This window comes from Entamoeba invadens (assembly GCF_000330505.1).
Source record: "Entamoeba invadens IP1 unplaced genomic scaffold scaff_1105074725643, whole genome shotgun sequence".
NCBI classification, from domain to species: domain Eukaryota; phylum Evosea; order Mastigamoebida; family Endamoebidae; genus Entamoeba; species Entamoeba invadens.
The window spans coordinates 841,683-863,631 of record NW_004191777.1 but is presented as its reverse complement, the minus strand read 5'-3'; the positions used below and the strand labels follow the sequence as shown (position 1 = coordinate 863,631).

Sequence of the window (21,949 nt, the reverse complement as noted above, 5' to 3'; positions counted from 1 at the left end):
TATAGTTTCTCCTTTCTATTTTTGGAAAACATTTTTTGAACAAATAATAATATTGTATTGTATTATCATCTAAATATGTTATTAATTTTTTTGTGTTCTTTTAAAATGTCTTTTTTTATATTAAAAGAATTAATTAATTTAATTAAAGGTAATACATTTTTTGAAAAACTAATTTAATGACATATATTATAGTTAATTGAATAGAATATATTTATGTATTTTATTACAAAAAAAAATTTAAAATTTTTAATTTTTTTTAATAATTATTTTGTCAATAAAAATAAAATGGTTAAATTATAATCAAATTTATAAATTATAGTTGTAGATTTACTTTTCAAGAGCAATTTGTAATACAAAAATCAACATATTTTAATGAAAATAAGACTAATAAAACGGCAAAAATGTATTAAATGGAGAGTATCACCGTCACAAGAGAGCTAAACTAAAAAGTGAATGCCACAATAAATCACACCTCCCCATTCAAGAGTTATTTCTTTTTTTTACCCTTACCCACAGGATTAGGTCGCTTCTCCTCAAACTTCCCCGTCATCATCTCTGGGGTTAAACCATTCGCTTCGTCCGTTTCAATACCAAGTTGTTCATAAAACTTTGAAAGCTTCATTGCTGACCCACTTAAAACAGCTTCCGCAGCTTCCTTTGTAATTCTTTTCCTTTTCTTCCACTCCCTCAAATACTCCTCTCTCTCTTTCATCATTTTTTCTTTTTGTTTGGGGTCGATCGGTTTGGCGTTTTTGCAGTTTTCACACTTCTTTTCTAATACCGCCACCTCGTCTGTAACCTCCTTCAGCTGCTTCTGGATATCTTCGTTCGACATTTGAGTCTTCAACCCTTTGTTTTCCTTTTCGGCAATTTCTAATTCGTCTTTGGCGTCTTTCAACTGCGAGACCAACTCTGCCTTTTTGGCATCCAAATCATGTAAAGCCTCAGCCGAAACACCTTCAATAAGATCTTGGTTGTACCAATATATCTTCTGTTTTCCATTAGCCTTTTCTCGTAGCTTTCCTTGTTCTACTAAACCGTCAAGGACTTTGTTGAGAGTTGCCATCTTCACCGCTTTTTTCAAATTCTCAAAGATCGTTTTTGCGTTGAAAGGTTTGTTCTGTTTGATCATATAGTCCAAAACCAATGCCTCGTCGTCTGACTTCTCCTCTATCTTTTTTGACATTCTGCCTTTCCAGTTTTTATTATTTCTGCCTCAATATAGACACTTTCCTCACTTTTTTATTGTTTCCCCTTCCCATATGTTCAATCTGAACGACGTACACACTATTTGTCAATAAACACGTAAATATAATTGGCCTCTTTTTATTATTAATAAATTATGATAAATATTTCACTTAAAAAGTCTGTTATTTTGTAGAACAGAAATAATAACACTTTTGGGTTGGATTTCAGACATTGAATAAATTATTGTTTTGCCATTTATAACAGATTTTTTATGCTTCTTTTTTATTTTAATATTTTTTGTGAAGCAACTTGTTAAATAAACCTGTTTGATGAACCCAAACGTATTGTTAACCACATGCACTCACGATGAAAACTGCCCACATTGCAAACAGCGGCAAATGCCAAAAACACTTCCCGACATCAAAGAGAAGCCGAAAAAGACGGCAAAACCACTTGTTTTTTCTCCACAAGGTTTTCCTGTTCCTCCAAAGACGTACGTGTCAAAGAAAAAGGAAGAAGCCGTCACACCAGAAACACTCTCGTTTTTGCAAATGTTGCACAAAGGTCACAAATGTTGTGATGTGAATGAACACACCGTTTCGGCAAACGCGAATTGGATGGGATACGTGAAACGTCCCGAAAAAATTCCCAAATTGACGGAACAAAACGCGAGATTTGGTTTTAGTGGCGAAATAATTCCTTTCGAAGTTGATTTTGTATCGAACTGTGGGTTGTACAACCACGGCGAGGACCAATGGGCGGGTGGCTACTCGTTAAAGGAGATTGGCATGCTGTTGCGGTCGAATGTCGTTTCACAAGTGCGTGCTATGTTGGGCATTGTGCAAAACATAATTGCCAAGACCAACGGTGTCAATCGGACAGCAACGTACCAACTTAACGGAGGTGGAGAGGTCACTTTGGGTAATTTTGATTACGAGCATTACGGCCTCAAAACTGACGTAATTTTCAAAGACCTTTGGCTTGAGAATGACGTTTTTGCTTCTCTATGCGAAATTGTGCTTAAAAATGAGTCGGTGACATTAAAAGCAGCTGTGAGCGTCCTTCGTTTGTTGCTATCCCACGACAATCTCAATTTGACTTTCCGTGTTGGTACAAAAGCATATTATCGCCACAAAGAACCCAACAACTCGTTCTTCAAAAAATTTGAAGAAGAGGAGAAGTACAGTAATTCCCCGAACAGTCAAAACGCCTCCAAAATTGATGAAGACGTGATTGAGCGGTATCTCAAGCTTGGTATAATCAACCGTTTAACTGAATTGATGACAAGTGAAAGTGGTGTGCAGAAAGAGGCGATGTGGTGTGCGTTGTGTTTGTTCCAGTTGGGCGAGGACTACGCCCGTTTCATTTCTCCAGAAGAGAAGAAAAACTTTTTCATCCAAATATCACAAAATAAAACTCGCGCGTTTCAATATATTGGTAAAGACGAAATAGAGCGTGGGTTAGCTGTCTATTTGTGTTCCACACGTGAAAACCTTTCAATCAAGTTGGAAGACTCATTCGAGTTGGTAGAAGAGAGTGAACGTGGGTGGATAGGGGAAGATGGGAAAGTCATGATGATGGCTGCTTTAATCAAACGGCGCGAAATTAAAATAGAGAATGCCAAGGATGTGCACCTCCTTGGCGTCCGTGGGGTTTATGGTTTTCAGCTTCTTAAATATTCAGTTCCTGATTTGAGTGATCAAGATTTGAGTGAAATCTTCGAGAGATGTGAGTACCGCGATTTATTTTCGGCACTTCTCTGTGTTTGTTTTTTATAATATAAATATAGTTTCTATTTATATTCATTTCTTAAAATAAAGTGTTCCAAATTATTTAATTATTGTATAATTACTATTAATTATGGTATTTGTTTTGATAGAGACTGATAAAAAGTGTTGTTATGCGGCCGAGTTGATCAAAAGGAAAATAAATCTCAAAAAAACTATATATCTTCCTGAAAACTTTTTTGAGAACAATTACTCGCCGTCGAAAAAAAGAATTTTTCAAATCTTGCCGACATGTGATTGGGAATTTGACTACCCGTATTACCAACTTGCTTTAATCTCGAAAATGTGTGGAAATGAAATAAAAGAATTCGAGTTTGATTTCATGAGGAACTGTGAATACTCTCCAGCAGAATTTCTAGCTTTTGAGATTTTGAGAAATAATCTCGCGGTTGTGATTGAAAAGTTGAGTCTTGTCACGTTGTCATTTAGCGTATCATCTTTTGTGATAATAACGGAAGGGATACTTAGGGGGCAAAAATCGAGGGAAAAAACGCAGTTGGAACACTTGGAAGAATACCTTTTCGACCACATCACACCCAAATTCAGTGAGGTGACAATTGAGGAGGCATTTCCTGAGTACCCCGATATCATATCAATTGGATTATGCTCTATGGACAGAGACATCATCGAAGAGACGTTTGAAATTGTCACGGAATTGTTGCCAAGGTATGGGGCGTTTCTTGAGAAACATTACCTTTCTGTGTTAAATTTGTTGAATAAGCCAGAAAGTGTTTTCGATGTAAAGGCAGATATTGTTGAAAGGTACATGAAAGCGTTTGCCTGTGCAACGAAAGAAAGAGCGTTTGATCCGTTGCTGTCAGCTCGAGAGGAGATTAAAAGAGTCCTTGACGAACAAAAGAAAAAGAGCACAGACGATTTGAGTGCTTTGGCAGAGAAAGATGAAATGTTGTTGGTTCAGCAATCGACAGAGTACCAAAAGATGTTTGGGTATATCACAGCGTTCACACAAAACTCGCTCAACCATCCTTTACTTGCATTTTTAATCCTTCCATTCTACACCCCGTCACTTGATTTTATAGAAGCCGTGCAATACTCTATTGGTTACTTTGGAAAGGTCTATCCGTTCAAAAGGGATATTTACCTCAAGACCAGTGAAAGCAACGAATACGTCAAAATGGTGATTGGCGTGTACAAGCGGAGCAAGAAGTGGGACGACGTTCTAGCAGCAGCAATCAGCTACACTATTTTAATGAAAATGAAAGAAGACGAATCAAACGTAGAGTTCATGGGGTTGACTGACAACGACTTGCAGAGGATGAAGAAGGTTCTAAACACGGTGTTTGGTGTTGACATCTTGTGAGCGTTTATTACATTACAAAGACAAATTAAAAGATTGATAGTTTGCTTTGACTTTTACATTCAAATACACAAAGGGTATTTTCTCATCTAAAAAAATAAAGTTGGTTGATTCGTACACTGTGTCATTACAGTGACAAAACCCTCGGCAGATACTTTCAGGCGCTCCAAGACACTCTTCCAAGAGGGTTAAGCGCACTTCAGAACCTCTCTTTGAATCTCTTCCTTCTTTGAGCAAATTTCATTAGCGGGGCTCTTCAGTCTTCAAAGTCTCATTTTCTCAATGTTTCACGACTTTTTCATTCATGCCGGTTATGTTGTAACGCCGATCCATCGTGAAGTTTGTTGTTTTGTTGTCATGATTTTTCACTGACCCACAGTTTTCTTTTTTGGGGTTCGAATAACATTTTTCAAAACATTTTGTTGTCCACGCATATAAATAGAACATAAAAGTCAAAACAACGTCACATCTTGAAAATCGGAAAAGTGAAGATTTTACTAGTTTTCACGAAAAGATAAAACCATTTTTCATAGTAAATTGTAACTTAATTGTAATTTGTTCTCTAAAACCTTTGTCAGTTCTCTTGTTCTTTCATTTCAATGAGCAGAAGTTCATCTTCACGAGTCGCCGTCCAGCAGATCACGACACTTCCTCAGATCCCGTTGTTGATGAAGATCAGTTGTTCTTCCGTTTGTGGATTCTGTTTTTTGTCGTTCGGTTAACCCTCTCTTTCCTTGAGTTGAATAACATTTTATAAAACATTTTAATTTTATCAAAAACATTTTTGATAAAAATGTTATAGTCTTGCTAACGGGTAGCTCTCGAATTTGAAGAAGTGGGGCGACGAGGACATCGATAAGTTGAAGAAAGAGGTCTCAACGATGTTACTTGCAGTCACTTCGATGAAGGACAATTTACAAACGCAATACAACGCGACGTTGAGGTCGTATAAACCACACCACCCGGAACCCCATACACGACAAAAGCCACCAGCACAACAACAAAATGCAGTTGCCGTACCTGAGCCGATATTGTGTGTGACGAATGAACCAGCGAGAGAGTATTGGGACAATGTAGTATATCCATACGTGAAGTATCCGAAGAAGAAAGACTACGATGATTTGTTGGTGTTGATGGACACTAATGGTGAGAACTTTGATTGTCCTCTCGGTCCACGAGACGATGCAAAAGAGTTTAGTGTGAGTGAGAAATTGATTGAAGGTATTGTTGATACGAATGTTGATGAATACACGCGAAATATGGAGGATGAAAGTACCATCCGCGAGCGCTTGATAGCTACAGGAATTACAACACATGAAGAGTTAGCTACGATCAACGCGCGTTCGAGGAAAGACGACGAGATCTCTCGTGAGCTTAGAAAGCTCAACGAACAGATCATAGAGAAGAGGAAGTTCATCAACGAGTGTAGAATCAAGATGCAAGAGTATTATAAATCCGTCGAACGAAAGCAGTTTGAGTTCGATGGATTACAAAAAGAAGAAAAGACGTATCACTGCCACTGATGTTTTTGATTGTGTAAAATGCTATTTCATTACTTTGGTTTCTGAGTGGTGTTTGGGTTTTTAATGATTTCAAATGGTTCATTTTACTATTACCATGGTTTCTATTTATTTATAGAATTTCTACTTATTTAATTAATTAATAACTTATATTATTAATTATTATTATTATAAAATAGTAGAACTCAACTAGACATTCAAATCAATTAGTCTTGTCTCTTCCACTCTTTTTGATACCTTCCTTTATCTCTCGCATGTCGCCCTCGGCTATGACTTCGACTCCTACTACGACTGTTACGATTGCGAGAATGCCCTCTCGAACGACTTCTTGAACGACTTCTAGACCTCGATCTATTGCGAGAAGAGCTTCTACTACGACTTGGGCTTCTGCTATATTGTTGCTTTTTGTTCTCAGCCTCTCTCTTTAAAGCAGCGTTTCGTAAACATTCTGGTATCCCATCCACACTACCTTCTGCAAGTTGGCATAAGTCCCAAAAATCCTTCACAAACGCATTTGTCTTTTCTGCAAGAAAAGGTTCTAAGTCGATTTGTAAGTCTCGTGGGTCTGTGTCATTTCCCTGTTATTTAATTTCTCCCTATTTGTTACAGTCCAAAGATTATTTATATAATACTAAATATTATTAATTATATTATTAAAATTTTATTAATATTAATATCAGGAAGGAACTTATAGAAAACAAACATTCGTCTCTAAAAACCCAATAACAGTACCCACTAATATATCGTCATCTACCCCCAAGATCTCAACAACCTTTGAAGTCACCCAAGCACGCATCACTTCCAAATTCACTTTTTTGAAATCGACCTTTTGATAGAAGCTATCTGGTACCACCATCGCTTTTTTTAATTTCGACCGAGAGTCCACAAAGTGTGGGTCTTGATCGATGCTCGTGCCTCTATAAAACGACCCGCTCATGAGTTTTAGAGTTTCGTTCGTTTTATTTTTATTATATCTTAGATATATATATTATATCTAAGATAAATATATTATATCTAAGATAATATATCAAAGTTATCTTCAATGTATTATATAATTAGATTGTATAGAACATAATGTATAAGAAAAAGTAAATTAAATCTTTTCGTTGAACGCAACCATAATGAAACACAAAAGAATTCCAATGGTCGAAAACAAGCATAAGACTATAGTCATAACATCGCCTTCTTGTCATTTCAATCAATTTGTCAAATACATAAACATCTCAGTTCAGTGCTAGAAACAAAAACAATTTCTATAATTATAGTTTATTGTACTATAAATTATAATACAAACCAAATGCGTTGTGAAGAGAATAATATATGAGGAATGGGACAGCGAACATAAAGAATGTGAATATAGCAAATTTCTTCAAGACGCCATCTTCAAATCTGTCCAGTAGTGGTTTGTGCGCCATTGGGTTGTCTTCCTTATTTTCTACAATTTTTGTGTTTTCATTTTCTTTTACTATTTTCTCATTCAGTTTATCTTCCACATCATCCACTGACTTTTCGGGGTTCTTCTCGAGTTCCCTATCTCCGGCTTTCCTATCCCTCACGCTCATTAAGTCTTTAAAAGTTCATTTTTTAAAAGATTTGTTAATAGTTAATTTGTATATTCATTATAGTTTTATATAGAATTTGTCTTCAACCCAAAAAACTTCACAGTATCTTATCTCATTGCTGCATGCTGGAGATCTCCTCGACGAATTTGGCGTAGTTCTCGGGCACACGAATTGTACATTTTCCTCCTGTGTGGACAATTGTAAATCTGTCGGGCTCAGATTTCTTCATCACAACCTTTGTTATAGATTCAAAGCTTATGTCATCCAACAACACTATTTTCTCTCCATGCATCTCCACAAGGAGTAGTGATATGGTCGTGACGACTGTAACAATCCTGGGTGTTACTTATTTGAATAACATTTCGATACCAAAATAATGTTATAAAAAACATTTAAATATTTTTTTGCAAATCAAAAATGTTATATAAAAATCATAACAAACGGTTTCCATATTGTCTGTTTACCTCCGACGTTGAGGTACGAATCATACCGAGACGATTCCGATATAATTTCTTTTAAATACGCGTCATCTTCTTCGTCTTCCTTTTCCTCTTCTTTTTCTTCATCGGGAGTTTTTCCATCTTCATTCACAACAGGCGTATCTTCTGGCTTTGTTGGAACAATTTCTTGTGGTTTTTGTTCAATCACTTTCTCTTCCTTTTGAGGTATTTGATTTTCTTTTGGTGGTTCTTTAATCTCCTCTTTACTTTCTTTACTTTCTTTGTTCTCTTTCTCCTTTTTCTCCGCCGTCCCATACAAAAAGCCCATCAAACCATTACTCAATTCTTTAGTCTTTTCAACTGTTTTGTGGGCTATGGTCTGTGCAGCTGTTATAGTAGTTTCACTAATTAAATTACTATTTTTTACTACTTCTGTAAATTTCAAAGGCTTTCCAGTGGTGCAAAGGGGACATATGGTATTCTCATGATTCATTAACTGGAATCCTCTGATCGAATTCATCGCATTCTTGTGGAACGTTACAAAGCCTTGACTCATTATGGACACTCGCTTCACTCCTCGTTTAGCAAAGTCCAACCCTATCATAGACAACTCCCCAATGTCTGGCACTCCATCTTCACTGTCATCATCCCCAAATAGCACGACATGAAAAGCAGAGTCTTTTTGTGTTAACAATGACAACTCATTCTTAAATAAATCGTCAAGGTACTTTCTGTCGTCTTGTCGTTTCAAGAAGTCCAAATTGATAGCCGCCAATATCGAACCAACCTCAAACGACTCCTGTCGTCGGCAATCGATAAATAGAAACGGCATTTGTCTGTTCATTTTGTCGTTGATCACATCATTTGTAAGTGTTGGTAAGAAGAGTGACGAATTCAAAGATTTGGAAAAGATCTGTTGGTACGCATCTGAGTTATTCATCACACCAAGTAATATCCGATTGAACGACGATGCCGTAGAAAGTCGAATTGCTTTGGAAACAGCAACAACTGTTTTAATATCGTCATCTTTCAATTTCTTCCCCAATATTTTCCTCACAAAATTTGTTCCTTTTTCAGTGTTTTTAACAGCTAAGAAATCTTCTCTGATAAAGATGAGGTACCCCACGATACAATAGATATAGAGTGTCGTGTCTGGGAATGTGATGAATTCGTCCCACAAATGGACCAAAGTGTCGAATTCCTCACACATTCCACTGCACAAATTGAAGCCAAATGAGTTGGTATAATCAGTTGGTTCGATTCTATAAGTATCCAAGTGAATAGATAAAATCGGGTCGTGGTACAATAATAACATGTGAATCAAATTTTGTAAACCTGTCACAATTGTTGGGTACAAATACTTGAAAAAGGGGTGGAATTTATATAAGAGTGCTTTTGTAATGCCACACCGAAATTCTTTAGACTCTTCTGGATACAATTTAGACACAACGGCGGCTATATCTATAACACCATTTAAAAACGGTTGAGTACCTACGGGGTGTATGGTGAGTGCAATTTGGGTCGCTTCTATTTTCTGTCCTTCAGTGAGTTGTAACCACTCGGGTACGTAATTGACTTGTGTGTTTCTTTCTTCGACAAATTCTCTTTTGGGTTGTAAGAACATCTTCCAGATATCCATTCGAAGTGCAGAGGGGACGCCAAATTCTCTGCACAATTCTCGGACCATCACTATATCAGAGGACTCTATTGCCTCTTTCATGTAGTTATACGCTTGCGGAGGAACTTCCATTTCTTCTTCTTTACAGTTCTTTGTTTTTTGAGGAATTTTTGTCGCTTTTCAATGAAGTTTTTTGTTATCCAGTCGACAATTGCCAACAAGAATCTAAAAAAGTGAACCAAACAACAACCAGAAGAGACATTTCTTATTCAATACTATTAACAAATTATATCTATTAAATTGTATCTATTTTATATTTAATAGTATATAGATGACAGTTTTTGATGTATTGAATATACTTTAATTCGTACACAATTAACCCTAATAATTGAATTCGTAGTTATTCTCTCAGTTATTCATTAGAAAGGTATGGATTGGGTCGATTCTTTTGTACCAAATGAATGCCAATGGATGCCATTTTACTTCGAAAATGACATTGAGAACATTGACGACAAAAAGGCGCCGTTTGTTCCTCTTACCCACGACGTCTGTGTACAATTTGTCGACTTTATGAACGTTTGTGAATATGACATTTTCTATAAATATAATAAATTTAAATTATATATTAACTATTTTTTTAATAATACGTAATCAAGTGTAGCTCAGCAAGGATGACATACTTCTCGATATGGGATGTGGAGACGGTCGCATACTTATACAAAGTTTGTTGGCAAGTGAGTGTAAAGAAGGGTATGGTATTGATATAGAGCCGGAAGCCATTCAACGCGCCGAAACCAATAAAGTGCGCAGCCAATGTCAAAAGCCACTTCACTTAGTGTGTGGTGACTTCTTTACGACCAAAGAAATTCCTTGGGATAAGATCACTGTAGTCTCTCTTTATCTACTTCCAGAAGTCCTCGACTTGCTTTACCCACTTCTCGAAGAAAAACTTCACCACACAACTCTATACACTGCGGTATTCCCTTTTGGAGAAAATACAAAATTTGGTGTCCACGAACACACGCCATTTCCCGATTTCTACAAGTACAAATTCTGATTGTTGTTTTTTAATTGTGTTGAAACTTCATTTTAACAAAGAAAACAAATTCCAGAGTAACACCATATATATAATTCTTAATATAGTTAAATACATTAATAAGTAATTATCATTTCCTTATTCAATCCACAACAACTTCATTTCAATTTGCTGATTCTATTCGTTTAGACATACAAAAACACTGCGATAGTGTAAAAATTGCTCTATTCGATAAAACCATATATTTATAGTAAAATAATTAGAAAAAATAATTCCTGCTTGATTCCAGTATAACCTATAGACAATAAAATTATCAAAACTGTAAGAACATATTGATGGGGACCTTGATTGATGGTATTCAGGAGTGTTGGTTAGGTGCGACAAGACACTCTGTTATATACGACACCGAAGAGCATGAATTTTCTTCTCGTGAGTTTTGGGCCCACGTGAAAGGCCGGACGAACATCATGATTTTTGTCGAGACAGAGTCTGGAAGTTTGTTCGGGTCATTCCACTCGAAGGTCCCATTACAACAAGAGACTTGGGTCGAGGACGACGACTGTCACTTTCTCTTTACGCTAAGAAACCCTTGGCATACTAAACCAAAGCTATTCAAACTCAACCCAGATTGGAAGAAGACTTTATTCATCTATGGAGATGACCAATCAACAGACGTTCTTGGAGTATTTAGTGGGTATTGGGTATCAAACAATCCATCAAGTTTCGTCAGAACCCTTTTTGTGAATGGGTACGCACACTCCCCACTCATCAACAGTAAACTTTTTGTCGGTTCTGAGTGGCCTGATACGTTTTCGATTTCACACCTCTTCTGTTTACAATTTTTTTGAACCATTCAACCATTTAACCATTCCACCTCTTCAATCTCATGTATTCTATTCAAATTTACTTCATTGTTAGTTTATTATTATTGTCTTTATTATCTCTTAAAACTCAAAATAATTGTTGTTTCTTTTACTAATTTTAATAGTTTTCCATGTTTTTATTTTACTTCATATTTTTTCATTCTTTGCAATATCCAAATCATGAAAAATTAATACTAATAATTATAAATAATTATAATACAATAAGTATATTCAAAATATGGTTAAAGAGCTATAAAATATAGTATCTCAAATTCTAGCATATCGAATAATTTAAACAATAATTCCTTAGTTCTTTTAAATAGAAAAAAAACTTATTACGATGCATTTAGTCGAGTTCCGTATAGAAGTAGTTTCCTTCTTTCTTTTGTTCCTGGTCCTTCTGTGAGTTGAGCTTATTAATTCTTGGTCTGTAGTTATCCGGGTCTCTTCTGAATGTGATGTTGAGTTGTTTCAAGAATGTATTCATACCCTCGACCATTCCGACTGGTGGGTTAGCTGTGCAGCAGTGAGCGGGTTCGCCGTCGTATACAATGACTTTATCTGCCAAGTAAGTTGCCATAATGAAATCGTGTTCTACGATGAAAGCGGTTCTCTTTGTGTGTAATATGAATCTCTTAATGACTTTAGCGGCGACGATTCTTTGTTCCGAATCCAAATATGCTGAAGGCTCATCGATGAGGTAGACGTCTGCTGGTTTACCCAAACACAAGATCAACGCAACGCGTTGCGCCTCACCTCCTGACAGTGTTTTGACCTTATGAGTCAAGAGTGGTTGAATATTGAGAGGTTTAATGACGTCGGTGTTAAATTGTGGGTGGACAAACATCGCGCTAATTTTACTCTCCAAAAGTTCTTGGACGGTTCCTTCAAACTTCGGTTGAATAGTTTGTGGCTTATATGAGATGTTCATCTTAGGCATTTCAATCGATTCATCGTCAGGTTGTGTCTGTCCAGCTAACATTCGAATGAATGTGGTCTTCCCTGTTCCATTCTGTCCCAACAACACTACAACTTCAGAAGTATCAAAATTGCCGGCTTTCACAGTCAACTTAAACTGATCAAATGTCTTTGTCATAGAAGGATACTTGTACTTCGAAAATCCTCCCTTCTTCTTTTGCGCTCGCTCTTTCTCAGCTTCCGCTTTCTCAACAACTTTCTGCTCTTTCTTCTTCTGGCGGAGTTCCTCAATCTTCTCTTTGTCTTCGTCTTTGGTCTCATCAAGGGCAACCGCATCACTGACGTCGTGCGTAGAATCTCCTATCGCAAACTTCAACGCTTCCTCTCTAAATCGCAAGTTCTCCGTTGGAATAAACCCGTCCAAAAACACGTTAATCCCTTCTCTCACCGAAAATGGCAACGTGACGACACCATACGCACCCGGGTTACCATATAACATACATACAAAGTCGGACATGTAATCCAAAATGGCCAAATCGTGTTCAATGACTAACACGTAGTTATCAGTGGTGACCAACGATCGAATCAACTGCGCAGCTTTCAATCTTTGGTTGACGTCGAGGTACGACGTGGGTTCATCGAACATGTAAATAGTGGCGTTTTTGACAGCAACAGACGCTATAGCAAACATCTGCAACTCACCACCAGAAAGCACTTGGACTCTCTTATTCAAGATTCTCTTCATGTCCAATATCTCGACGACTTGGTCAAACGCGTTTCTCTCGTCGAGGAGCTTTAAGATCTCCCCAACTGTCTTAATAGTGTTGACCGTTTTTCTTAACGAGTCGACATATTGAATCTTGACTTCCGCTTTGAACTTGGTGTCCAACAGCTTTTTGAAGTAATTCTGCAAGTCACTTCCTCTGTAATATTTGATGATGTCTTGCCAGTCTGGTGGGTTCTTGAAGTCTCCCAAATTGGGTTTAATAGCGGCAGCCAAAATTTGCATGGCGGTGGACTTCCCAATACCATTTGTACCTACAATACCTAAGATTTGACCCGGTCGTGGCATTGGAAGTCTGTGGAGCTTGAAGGAGTTTGGTCCATATCGATGTGTTGTACACGTCTCAAGATTTTTTGGCAAGTTAATGATCTTGATTGCCTCAAATGGGCACTTTTTCACACACAACCCACAACCAATGCATAACGCCTCGGAGATCACACAACGCTTGTCTTTGGGATTGACCTCAATACATAAGGCACCACCTCTGTTGATCGGGCATGTCTTCTTGCACTCAAGACGGCATCGGCTTGGTCTACACTTGTCGTTGATGACTGCAATACGGTCCAGAGTGTCCTTGTCGTGACGCGAGTCCATTAATTTTCAAAGCAGTTTTAGGGTTGTTATATTGTTCTTTTTATGGGGAGTTTGGTCTCTTTTTTTATTATTATTTCCCACTAAAGTATAGTTCTTTGCAAATTGATTAAGATTTTACACAATTTATATGTAATATTATAATATAAGTGCCTAAGATTATTTCATCACCATCACCAACAATTCGAACCATCAAAAACACAAAAAAACACAAAAATGTTATCAAAAGTTGAGTTTTTGTCCCATCCAAACTTTGTCGAAAAACTAAAAAGTCAAAAATCATGCCAAAGAGGAGGAGGAGTACCGAGAAGAGTAAAAAGACGATAAAGTTGGTTTGTAAAGAAAAAGGACCTCACAAACTTCATAAAGAAGAAAAAATGACAAAAGATGAGGAAATTGCAATGAAGGAGTACTTAACAAAGCAAAAGCAATATTTTGACGACGTTGACAACTTTCGACTGACGGTCACAGAGGAAGACAAAAAGTCTACAGTGACTTCAACGACAGAGGACACTTCCCTTATGTTTGATAGACCAAGCATAGGAACTTCTATTAATCCACTCACAAGAGAAAGTATTTCTATTATTCCTAAAGTCGACGACTTCGAAAAATCAGAAGATTCTTTCATTCACAGAGCAGATATCAATTTCATTCCACCTTTAAAGGAAAACGATAATTTGCACGAGGAGCTTAAATACATCACACAGAAATAATATATTTGTTTGATTCTTTCCTTCTTTCTTGTTGTGTTTTGATTTTCGAGTGGACATCTTTTCAACAAAAACAGTGCATAAATTGTTTTGTTACTCGATGGTCTTTGTCGTATTTTCAAAATATAGTTTGATTATTATTCAATTAACCATATATTATTATACCCAATTTTTTGACAATTTCATATAATTTGTACTAAAAACTATTATTTTTTTGTTAATTAATTTAATACAGTTATTTACAATAAATACATAATAATAAAAATTATTTTATATTTTGTATTATAATGTACTATAATCATATTAGTAACAATTAATAAGAACAGTCAATAAGTTCATTCGTAACATATTCTTTTTTCATTCTCAACAGGTAACTTTCCTCTGACCTTCTTGTTCTTCAATTCTTTGTAATACTTCCTCATTTCTTGTTTACTTGTTTTTTCTTCTTCTGCATAAGTAATGATCTTGACTGCCTTTTTTGGAGCTGGTCGAAACACAGACTCCACTTTAATATTTCTAACGCTTCGAATTTGTGGCTTTGCAATTGACATTGTATGAGTTGATGAACCAAGTTCAAAAAAATCTTTTATAGAATAAGTTTGAATCTTGTCTTATTAAAAGCGAAAAGTCAAAATTCATTCTTTTGAGTCTTGACATTTTAATATTTTTCTCGTTTTTTTATTTTGATTAAAAAATTTAAAGATTTTCTTTTTTTACCATTAATTATCATGTATATAATAATTATAAATAATATCACACATAATACAAAGAATATATCAGCAGTGTTTTCCAATTTGATTATTGCCGAAAATGTGGTATTAAAGCACTAATTAATAAATGAAAAGGAACATTTTGGTTATGAAATGGCGACGTGGGTAATTAGGATTGTGATTTGAGAAATCTCTGTATATCAAATAAAATTAATGTTTGTTAATAATCGATTAAAAAGAGTATAAAAATAATGTTGTTGTGTATAATTTATTGTTTTTTATTCACAAATTTGGATATAATTAAATTAATTAAAAAAACATATTTTTACTTTTACAAGTTAACAATTTTTGTTCAATATGTTATTTATCAAATATAGAACAATATGATATTCACAGTCTTTCATTTTATCAAATTGTAAATTATTATCAAACAGTTAAAAACATGGAAACAGTCCAACAATGTTATCTGCTAAAAACGTTATCTGGTACTTTTTTACCAAACCAATTGAAATAATTCGAGAACTTATTTTAAAAACCTATCCCATTAATTCATTTTTTTCACATTTTTGAGTTTTTACTTAATTTCCATTTAAACAAAAATACAGTCATTTCATTTCAATCAGATAACTTTTCAGAACAGATACCGTTGTTAAACTAACTTAGTGTTTTTATTCATATTTAAAAGATACTTTTTGATCATAGTTTTTCAAGACAAAAAATTCAAAATAACAATCAATGTGAAATTTTGTTTATAAAAAAAAGGGATTACAGATAGTAGAAAAATTGGGTGTCAAATAAATTAGGGATTAGTTAATGTAAAAAAATGGGTTTCGTATTTTTTTTATTTTTCCCCCCAAAAAAATATGAAAAATCACTAAATAACTCAAAATCAATCTGACACCCAATTTATTCTTGACACCCAAATTTTCTACTAGAGTACTTGCTACAACGTTGTACACTACTCAAACGTTGTACACTTTACGAATATTAGACTTGTTTTCCAAATTTTTTTGGGTATTAGGATAAAAACAAAAATAGCAGCAAAAAATAAAAATGCACTTTTGGGAAAAATCAAAATAAAATCCCGAAAAATAGGATAAAAAAATATGGAAAAGTCGGGTGTACAACGTTGTTGGTGTACAACGTTTACGGACTGACTCTATCTGTAAATTAATTGAGTTTGTTCTACTTGAAAAAAAGAATAATTATTTGGAAACACTCAATTCAAAAATCTACACTTCAATTATTAAAATTCGTGGAATTGTTTTCCTTGAAGTTTTGTTTTGAATTTAAACTTGATGAGTTGGTTTTTCGTGAGACAATCGCATCCTTTAAACCAATTCTTGTCCACCTTCATTGGCTTTCCCTTATAAAGAATTTCCCCGAGTGCTTTACAATTTTCAAAACACGCTCTTCCGAACTGTCTTGTTAAAATAGGTATATTGATGCTTTCCAAACTTTCGCATCCGGCAAATGCCTCTGCTTCAATGCATTTCAATGAAGTTGGTAAAGTGACGTGTACCAAGCTTTTAGAATCTTTAAAGAACCTTGAAGGGATCCCTTTGATAGTGTCATCTAACACAACTTCTTCCAAGTTACACTCTTTCAAAGCTTCTTCTCCGAGTGACAAGATCCCATCGCACACAATTTCAAGTCGTTTCATCTTATTGTTATATATTTGATTAAAGTCGTCTCTTCTAAACACCGAGTGCATCTTAGGGTTCTTCACAACTTTTCGAGCTAAGAAGAACGGGACTTTATTCACAAATCGATTTCCTTGTATAACAACTTCTTTGATCGACTTACATCCTCTAAAACACTTTGCCTTTGCTTGTGGGAATTCGCCCTCAAACACCAATTTTCTCAGTCGGAAACAATTATCAAATGCAAACTTGTGGATCCGAGAAACACTCTCGGGGAATGTGAGTTCTTTCAACCCCGCGCATCCCGCAAACGCCTTCTTCCCAATACAGGATACAGTCTTTGAAAATGTTATTGCGGTCATCGTCGTGTATCCCTCAAAACAGTTTCGTGTGATATGGACGACTTGTTCCGGTACCAAAAATTCTTGAACATTTTGAAAACATTGGCAGAAGTCTTCCCGGGTCAAAATGAGTTGTTGCTTCTCGATAGGCGCCTCCAGTTCATTTGCAAATCTGAACGGGATGATCGCATTAATTGGACTCTTCCCTTTCAGTCGAAGAGAAGTCAAATGAGACAAATGTTCATAGAATGAAGGAGCAACTCGAAGAGTAGCTGGAAGAGTCAAAGCACTCAAGTTATTTTCTTTCGAAAAGATTCGACATGGAATTTGGAAACTTTTATCTGGAAATGAGCAAGATGTCAACGACACCAAATTGTGGAAACAATCTTTCATGAATAAAATTGGTGTATTTGGCAATATTAAAGATGACAGTTTTGGACACTCGGTAAATGCAAACGACTCAATTGAAGTCACTGATGTTGATATGACAATAGAAGTTAAAAATGAAGTATGTGAAAAGGTCTCTTTACCAATAGAGTTAATGCAGTCGGGTATTTCATTGAGAGTAATGTTTTGTGGTAAATCTATTGCATTCGTCTGGTAGTCGTATTTCCCTTCCAATCGTGTGAATTGGTCGTACGACATCTTAAAACATATTTTGTACTTCAAACCGTCAATTCGAATATCATCATTCGAAAATAAGTTTTGGATTCTAATTAAAGGAAATAGTGTTTTCGACTTCACTGCAATCGGGTTCGTTCGGAACATCTTTAACACGCTCTGCGCTTTAAAGTTCACTTGCATAAAAGTGATGAAATCGCTCGCGCTTTTCAGATATCCAGTAATGATCAGAAGTTCATATTCGTCAAACTGTACCATGGACTAGCAAAAGAATAGAACCAGGGTTTTTATACCAAGTCAAGCCTCAAAGTAATTTTGAAGCTTGACTTTATTGAGTGTATAGTTTTATTATAATATTTTTATTATACATGGTTTTCATTTTTTTATTTGAATAAAAAACTATAAGTTATGGTACATTTAACTAAAATAAATTATAATTAAACAAGTTATAGTGAAATTCAGAATTTGTTGATTCTTTAACATTGAAATTCAAAGAGAGTGCTTTCACTCACCAATACCAGAGACTTCTTACCTTTTCTGTAAAACAGTTTTTACCAAGGATGACGAGTGATGACGGGAAGACAACACTTTGTAAGTAGTCTGTATAAGCGAAACACCCTTTGCCAATCTTTGTGACAGTCTCTGGGAAGACGACTTTAGTTAAGCTTGGCATTCCAGCGAAGCAATATTTTTCCACCGCAGTTACTCCTAATGGGACTAAGTTACCATTCAAAATTCTATCATCTTTAGTGTATTTCACATTTTGAACAACAAATCCGTTTCCTTCGAACACTTCTTTCATCCACAACGGTACAGCAAATTCTATTTTATTGTTGTGGTTAAACACTATTTTTCTCAAGTTACTACACCCAGAGAAACACCCCGTTTTGATCCGAGTGAGTGCAGATGGTAGTGTGACACACGTCAACGACGCGCAGTGGAACAAAACTCTTTCGTTGAGTGTATTGAGAGTCTTTGGGATCTGAATTTGGGAGAGACTAATACACTCTTTAAACGCACACATCCCAATAGAAGAAACGCCTTCTGGAATATCAATGGTTCTCAACGCAACACAATTCGAGAAACAAAATGATTTGATCTCTCCAATTGTATTTGGCAACTCAATTTTTGATAAAAGGCAACAATTCTTAAAACACGAAACAGGGAGGAAATTGATGTTTGAGTGGATCAGTAATTCTTTGATTCCCGAGTCGCTAAAAGATCGCGGAGATAACATTTTGATGTTCTTCTTCAACTCAACTCTGTTGTCTACACACCACGAAAATGCGTAATACCCCACTTGGTTCACTTCATTCGAACTGTCAAATGGGAGTTGATCGTCGTACATAGAAAATTCGATATGAAGAAATTTCAAATTCTTGTGTAAGTGCTTTCCTTTAATATCAAGATATTCTTTATAGTCGACTCTGTAGCATATTACATAGTTATTAACTCCTTGTAGAAAATCGTCGAGTTTCGTATACAAGTAAAGGGTCTGGAGTCGCACGAACAAATGGAGAGTCTTTTGTGTGAGTGAAATTGGATTGAAGTGATATCTGTCACACAATTCCCTGAACTTTTTCGAGACAGCCATGACATTAATAAAATCGTCTTGAGTCTCAAAGTACTTCCCGACGATCATAATTGAATACCCGTCCAATTTCTTCATCTATCCAATTAAACACAAGTTAAAGTGGTTTTATTGAGTTGATTAAAATAAATAAGTTCGTATAGTATAAATTTATAGTATTTATAGTATAAAGTATAGTATAAAAGAACACAGAAGAGTCGTTTAGAAGTAATTGAAATCGACCGATCCAGAACACATAGAAGTAGTGCCTTGGTATTGTTTCATCAATGGGCTAGACCATCCACCAAACGCAGCAAAATCTGAGAAGCTTGGGTTCGAGTCATAATGTGGATACCACAAAGGAGTTGAACTAGCATATTTATAGGTGTATGAAGAACCAAAGAACTGACCCCAATAATACTTTGAAACATAAACACCATGAACCATACCAATTGCTCTTGCTTCGTTCATCATTTCCATGAAGAAGTTCTGATTGGCTATTTATCAATTTTACTGTATTTATCACGTGAAAGGTATAACAAACTTGAGGCAGAAGAACTCCAAGTCCCTTCAATGTCAAACCAAACTCTCTTGCAATCGACTTTGTTCGAAATAATTTGATTCCAAAAAGAAGAAACCTGACCAGCTACATTGCCACACGAGTAACACGGGAAGAAGTAGACATCGACTTGTGACATTCCAGCAGAATGAGCGTTCTTGCAGTTGGACGCACAGTTTGGATCCCATGAGCCAGAACTTCGCCAACACCTTGGAATGGCATGGGTATAGCCGTTGGATACAAAGCAACTGAATGTTGATGTTGGGAAGGCAGTACTCATATCAATACCCTTTCCTGCTAAAGCAGCTGAAATAAACAAAAGAACAAAGAACATCTTCGACAAAAATGAATTTTTGAGATTATTAACTCTTATATGCCATTTGGCTCGAATTACTTTTAAAGAGTAAAACAGTTAAACACATAAAGAAATTATTCGAACTTTTTTCAATTTTTTTAAATGTTTTGTTTGAATATATTTGAATGCTTTTTAAACCCATTTTTTGAACATTGTTTGTATTACATATATTATTTCTTTCATGTGTTTGTAACATGCTATTCTTTGTGCCGTTTTTTATTGAAAAAAGTTTTTTTTATGTAAATAACAGTCCGCTTTTGTTAATTTTTATTTTGTGTTCGGCAATTTTAACTTTTTAAATTTTAATTTAAAAAACATATTTTTTTAAATGGCTTTTTAGATATTTTTTTAATTATTGTCATTTTTTTAAATGAAATCAATACCCGAATCGACAAAGAAAAAGGACCTGCTTTATTATAATTATATTATTATAAAAAGTTAAACAAATAATAAAAATAAATTAAATATTTTGGTTTTATCAATATTTTTTTGGTAATACTTTCATAAAATGTGTTCTTATTTGAGAAGTAATCTAAAAACTATATAGTTAATTAACCATATACTTAGTTATCTAACGACCTATATTATAAAATAATATAAATGAACTTAAATAATAAATAAAGTAATAATAACAGCTACTGTAATGAAAAAAATCAAATGAATCAAAAATCTCTCATCAAAGAATCTTTCAACTTGTGTGACCCAAATTATTTGAATTAAAACCAAACTTTGTTCTTCCTTTTTAAATATAATAAAAAAATCTATTATATCAATTAAAATTTGAAATATAAAAAAAATAGTTTTGAATTGGGAAAACGAATCAATTTAAAAATAATCGAACAATATAGAAATTACAAATGTTTTGAAAATAGTTATTACTTGTTTAATAATTGAAATTTACTATATATTACTAAATTTTATGAAACAAAATGAAAACATCAAACTTGAACTAAAAAAACTCACAATAAACTTACGTCAAACCCATTATCTATATTTTGAAGCATTTCAGCCAGTGTCATTTTTGACGCTCCAGGGTAAAGTGACATACTTCTTGTTACTTTACTTCTGACGTCACAGTTTTTGAGTACTCTCCTTCTATCGCAACAGTTCAAATTTCGGATGAAAGCTTTTTGCATTCCTTCGACATCGATTGCCTCATAATCGCTGAGAGGGTTATCAATCATTTTACCTCGAACTGCGACTAAAATGGTTTCTGCAACAACTCCACTGTTTAAAATGATTGAGAAAATCGGTTCTCTCCAAATAGGGTCAGTGCGATCGATTTTAATACTTGTACTTGTCGTTGTGATTTTCTTTTCAGTAGTCATGATATAGTCCTCCCAATTATTGTCTTCCATTTTTTGAATAATGTTGCCAATAACACTATTAAATATATTCAATTGTCCCGAGTTATATAAAGTGAGTGGCCATACATTGTCATATCGTTGCTCTGTTAACACTCCTTTTGGTATTTTCAGTTGTGCTATGTCATGAACCAATTCAAGTGGAATGTCCTTCATGACAATTCCTTCAAGTATCTCAGCAGCTCGGACCTTTCTCGATTGTTTGTCGCGACACCACAAGTCAAGGACTTTACACATACCCAGTAATACACTTTGTTTCTGTGGTGTTAATATTTGGAAGGCGGAAGCTATATAGTGGTCCTTAGTCTTCTTCACGTTTTTAATGACATCGTCTTGCCCCAGTTTGTTTGCTTCTTCAATTTGTTTGTAGCAATTTCTAATAAGTGAATGGTATGTTATAACAAACATTAACTTCTTCTCATATGTAGTCCGGCTTTGCATTTTAAATAAT

The 21,949-nt window shown here is 35.0% G+C and overlaps 14 protein-coding genes across 14 annotated transcripts; 5 read left to right on the top strand and 9 right to left on the bottom strand.

Annotated features, from left to right (window-relative positions):
- Window positions 1–487: 487 nt before the first annotated feature.
- On the bottom strand, window positions 488–1,186 carry EIN_086690 (meiotic expression protein 13, putative; the record flags this gene model as incomplete). Its single annotated transcript, XM_004184685.1, has 1 exon — window positions 488–1,186. The coding sequence occupies one exon, from the start codon at window positions 1,184–1,186 to the stop codon at window positions 488–490; it is 699 nt and encodes a 232-aa protein (XP_004184733.1).
- A 331-nt stretch (window positions 1,187–1,517) lies between these two features.
- Window positions 1,518–4,296, top strand: EIN_086680 (hypothetical protein; the record flags this gene model as incomplete). Its single annotated transcript, XM_004184684.1, has 2 exons — window positions 1,518–2,951; window positions 3,082–4,296. 2 exons carry the CDS (start codon window positions 1,518–1,520, stop codon window positions 4,294–4,296), a joined length of 2,649 nt encoding a protein of 882 aa, XP_004184732.1.
- Window positions 4,297–4,892: 596 nt separating this feature from the next.
- Window positions 4,893–5,816, top strand: EIN_086670 (hypothetical protein; the record flags this gene model as incomplete). Its single annotated transcript, XM_004184683.1, has 2 exons — window positions 4,893–4,982; window positions 5,112–5,816. The coding sequence occupies 2 exons, from the start codon at window positions 4,893–4,895 to the stop codon at window positions 5,814–5,816; spliced, it is 795 nt and encodes a 264-aa protein (XP_004184731.1).
- Window positions 5,817–6,015: 199 nt separating this feature from the next.
- EIN_086660 (serine/arginine regulated nuclear matrix protein, putative) lies at window positions 6,016–6,750 on the bottom strand (the record flags this gene model as incomplete). The annotated part of the gene is made up of 3 exons (XM_004184682.1): window positions 6,016–6,235; window positions 6,324–6,391; window positions 6,517–6,750. The coding sequence occupies 3 exons, from the start codon at window positions 6,748–6,750 to the stop codon at window positions 6,016–6,018; spliced, it is 522 nt and encodes a 173-aa protein (XP_004184730.1).
- Window positions 6,751–6,906: 156 nt separating this feature from the next.
- EIN_086650 (hypothetical protein) lies at window positions 6,907–7,375 on the bottom strand (the record flags this gene model as incomplete). Its single annotated transcript, XM_004184681.1, has 2 exons — window positions 6,907–6,995; window positions 7,108–7,375. 2 exons carry the CDS (start codon window positions 7,373–7,375, stop codon window positions 6,907–6,909), a joined length of 357 nt encoding a protein of 118 aa, XP_004184729.1.
- Window positions 7,376–7,487: 112 nt separating this feature from the next.
- On the bottom strand, window positions 7,488–9,565 carry EIN_086640 (hypothetical protein; the record flags this gene model as incomplete). The annotated part of the gene is made up of 2 exons (XM_004184680.1): window positions 7,488–7,710; window positions 7,818–9,565. The coding sequence occupies 2 exons, from the start codon at window positions 9,563–9,565 to the stop codon at window positions 7,488–7,490; spliced, it is 1,971 nt and encodes a 656-aa protein (XP_004184728.1).
- Window positions 9,566–9,862: 297 nt separating this feature from the next.
- EIN_086630 (hypothetical protein) lies at window positions 9,863–10,490 on the top strand (the record flags this gene model as incomplete). The annotated part of the gene is made up of 2 exons (XM_004184679.1): window positions 9,863–10,009; window positions 10,095–10,490. The coding sequence occupies 2 exons, from the start codon at window positions 9,863–9,865 to the stop codon at window positions 10,488–10,490; spliced, it is 543 nt and encodes a 180-aa protein (XP_004184727.1).
- A 314-nt stretch (window positions 10,491–10,804) lies between these two features.
- On the top strand, window positions 10,805–11,317 carry EIN_086620 (hypothetical protein; the record flags this gene model as incomplete). The annotated part of the gene is made up of 1 exon (XM_004184678.1): window positions 10,805–11,317. One exon carries the CDS (start codon window positions 10,805–10,807, stop codon window positions 11,315–11,317), a length of 513 nt encoding a protein of 170 aa, XP_004184726.1.
- Window positions 11,318–11,678: 361 nt separating this feature from the next.
- Window positions 11,679–13,628, bottom strand: EIN_086610 (ABC transporter, putative; the record flags this gene model as incomplete). Its single annotated transcript, XM_004184677.1, has 1 exon — window positions 11,679–13,628. One exon carries the CDS (start codon window positions 13,626–13,628, stop codon window positions 11,679–11,681), a length of 1,950 nt encoding a protein of 649 aa, XP_004184725.1.
- A 278-nt stretch (window positions 13,629–13,906) lies between these two features.
- EIN_086600 (hypothetical protein) lies at window positions 13,907–14,338 on the top strand (the record flags this gene model as incomplete). Its single annotated transcript, XM_004184676.1, has 1 exon — window positions 13,907–14,338. One exon carries the CDS (start codon window positions 13,907–13,909, stop codon window positions 14,336–14,338), a length of 432 nt encoding a protein of 143 aa, XP_004184724.1.
- A 1,953-nt stretch (window positions 14,339–16,291) lies between these two features.
- On the bottom strand, window positions 16,292–17,908 carry EIN_086590 (hypothetical protein; the record flags this gene model as incomplete). The annotated part of the gene is made up of 1 exon (XM_004184675.1): window positions 16,292–17,908. One exon carries the CDS (start codon window positions 17,906–17,908, stop codon window positions 16,292–16,294), a length of 1,617 nt encoding a protein of 538 aa, XP_004184723.1.
- A 250-nt stretch (window positions 17,909–18,158) lies between these two features.
- EIN_086580 (hypothetical protein) lies at window positions 18,159–19,319 on the bottom strand (the record flags this gene model as incomplete). The annotated part of the gene is made up of 1 exon (XM_004184674.1): window positions 18,159–19,319. The coding sequence occupies one exon, from the start codon at window positions 19,317–19,319 to the stop codon at window positions 18,159–18,161; it is 1,161 nt and encodes a 386-aa protein (XP_004184722.1).
- Window positions 19,320–19,442: 123 nt separating this feature from the next.
- Window positions 19,443–20,113, bottom strand: EIN_086570 (lysozyme, putative; the record flags this gene model as incomplete). The annotated part of the gene is made up of 2 exons (XM_004184673.1): window positions 19,443–19,717; window positions 19,765–20,113. The coding sequence occupies 2 exons, from the start codon at window positions 20,111–20,113 to the stop codon at window positions 19,443–19,445; spliced, it is 624 nt and encodes a 207-aa protein (XP_004184721.1).
- A 980-nt stretch (window positions 20,114–21,093) lies between these two features.
- On the bottom strand, window positions 21,094–21,915 carry EIN_086560 (hypothetical protein; the record flags this gene model as incomplete). Its single annotated transcript, XM_004184672.1, has 1 exon — window positions 21,094–21,915. A coding segment is annotated over one exon (822 nt), but the record flags the coding sequence as incomplete, so codon positions are not given.
- Between the last annotated feature and the right edge of the window lie 34 nt (window positions 21,916–21,949).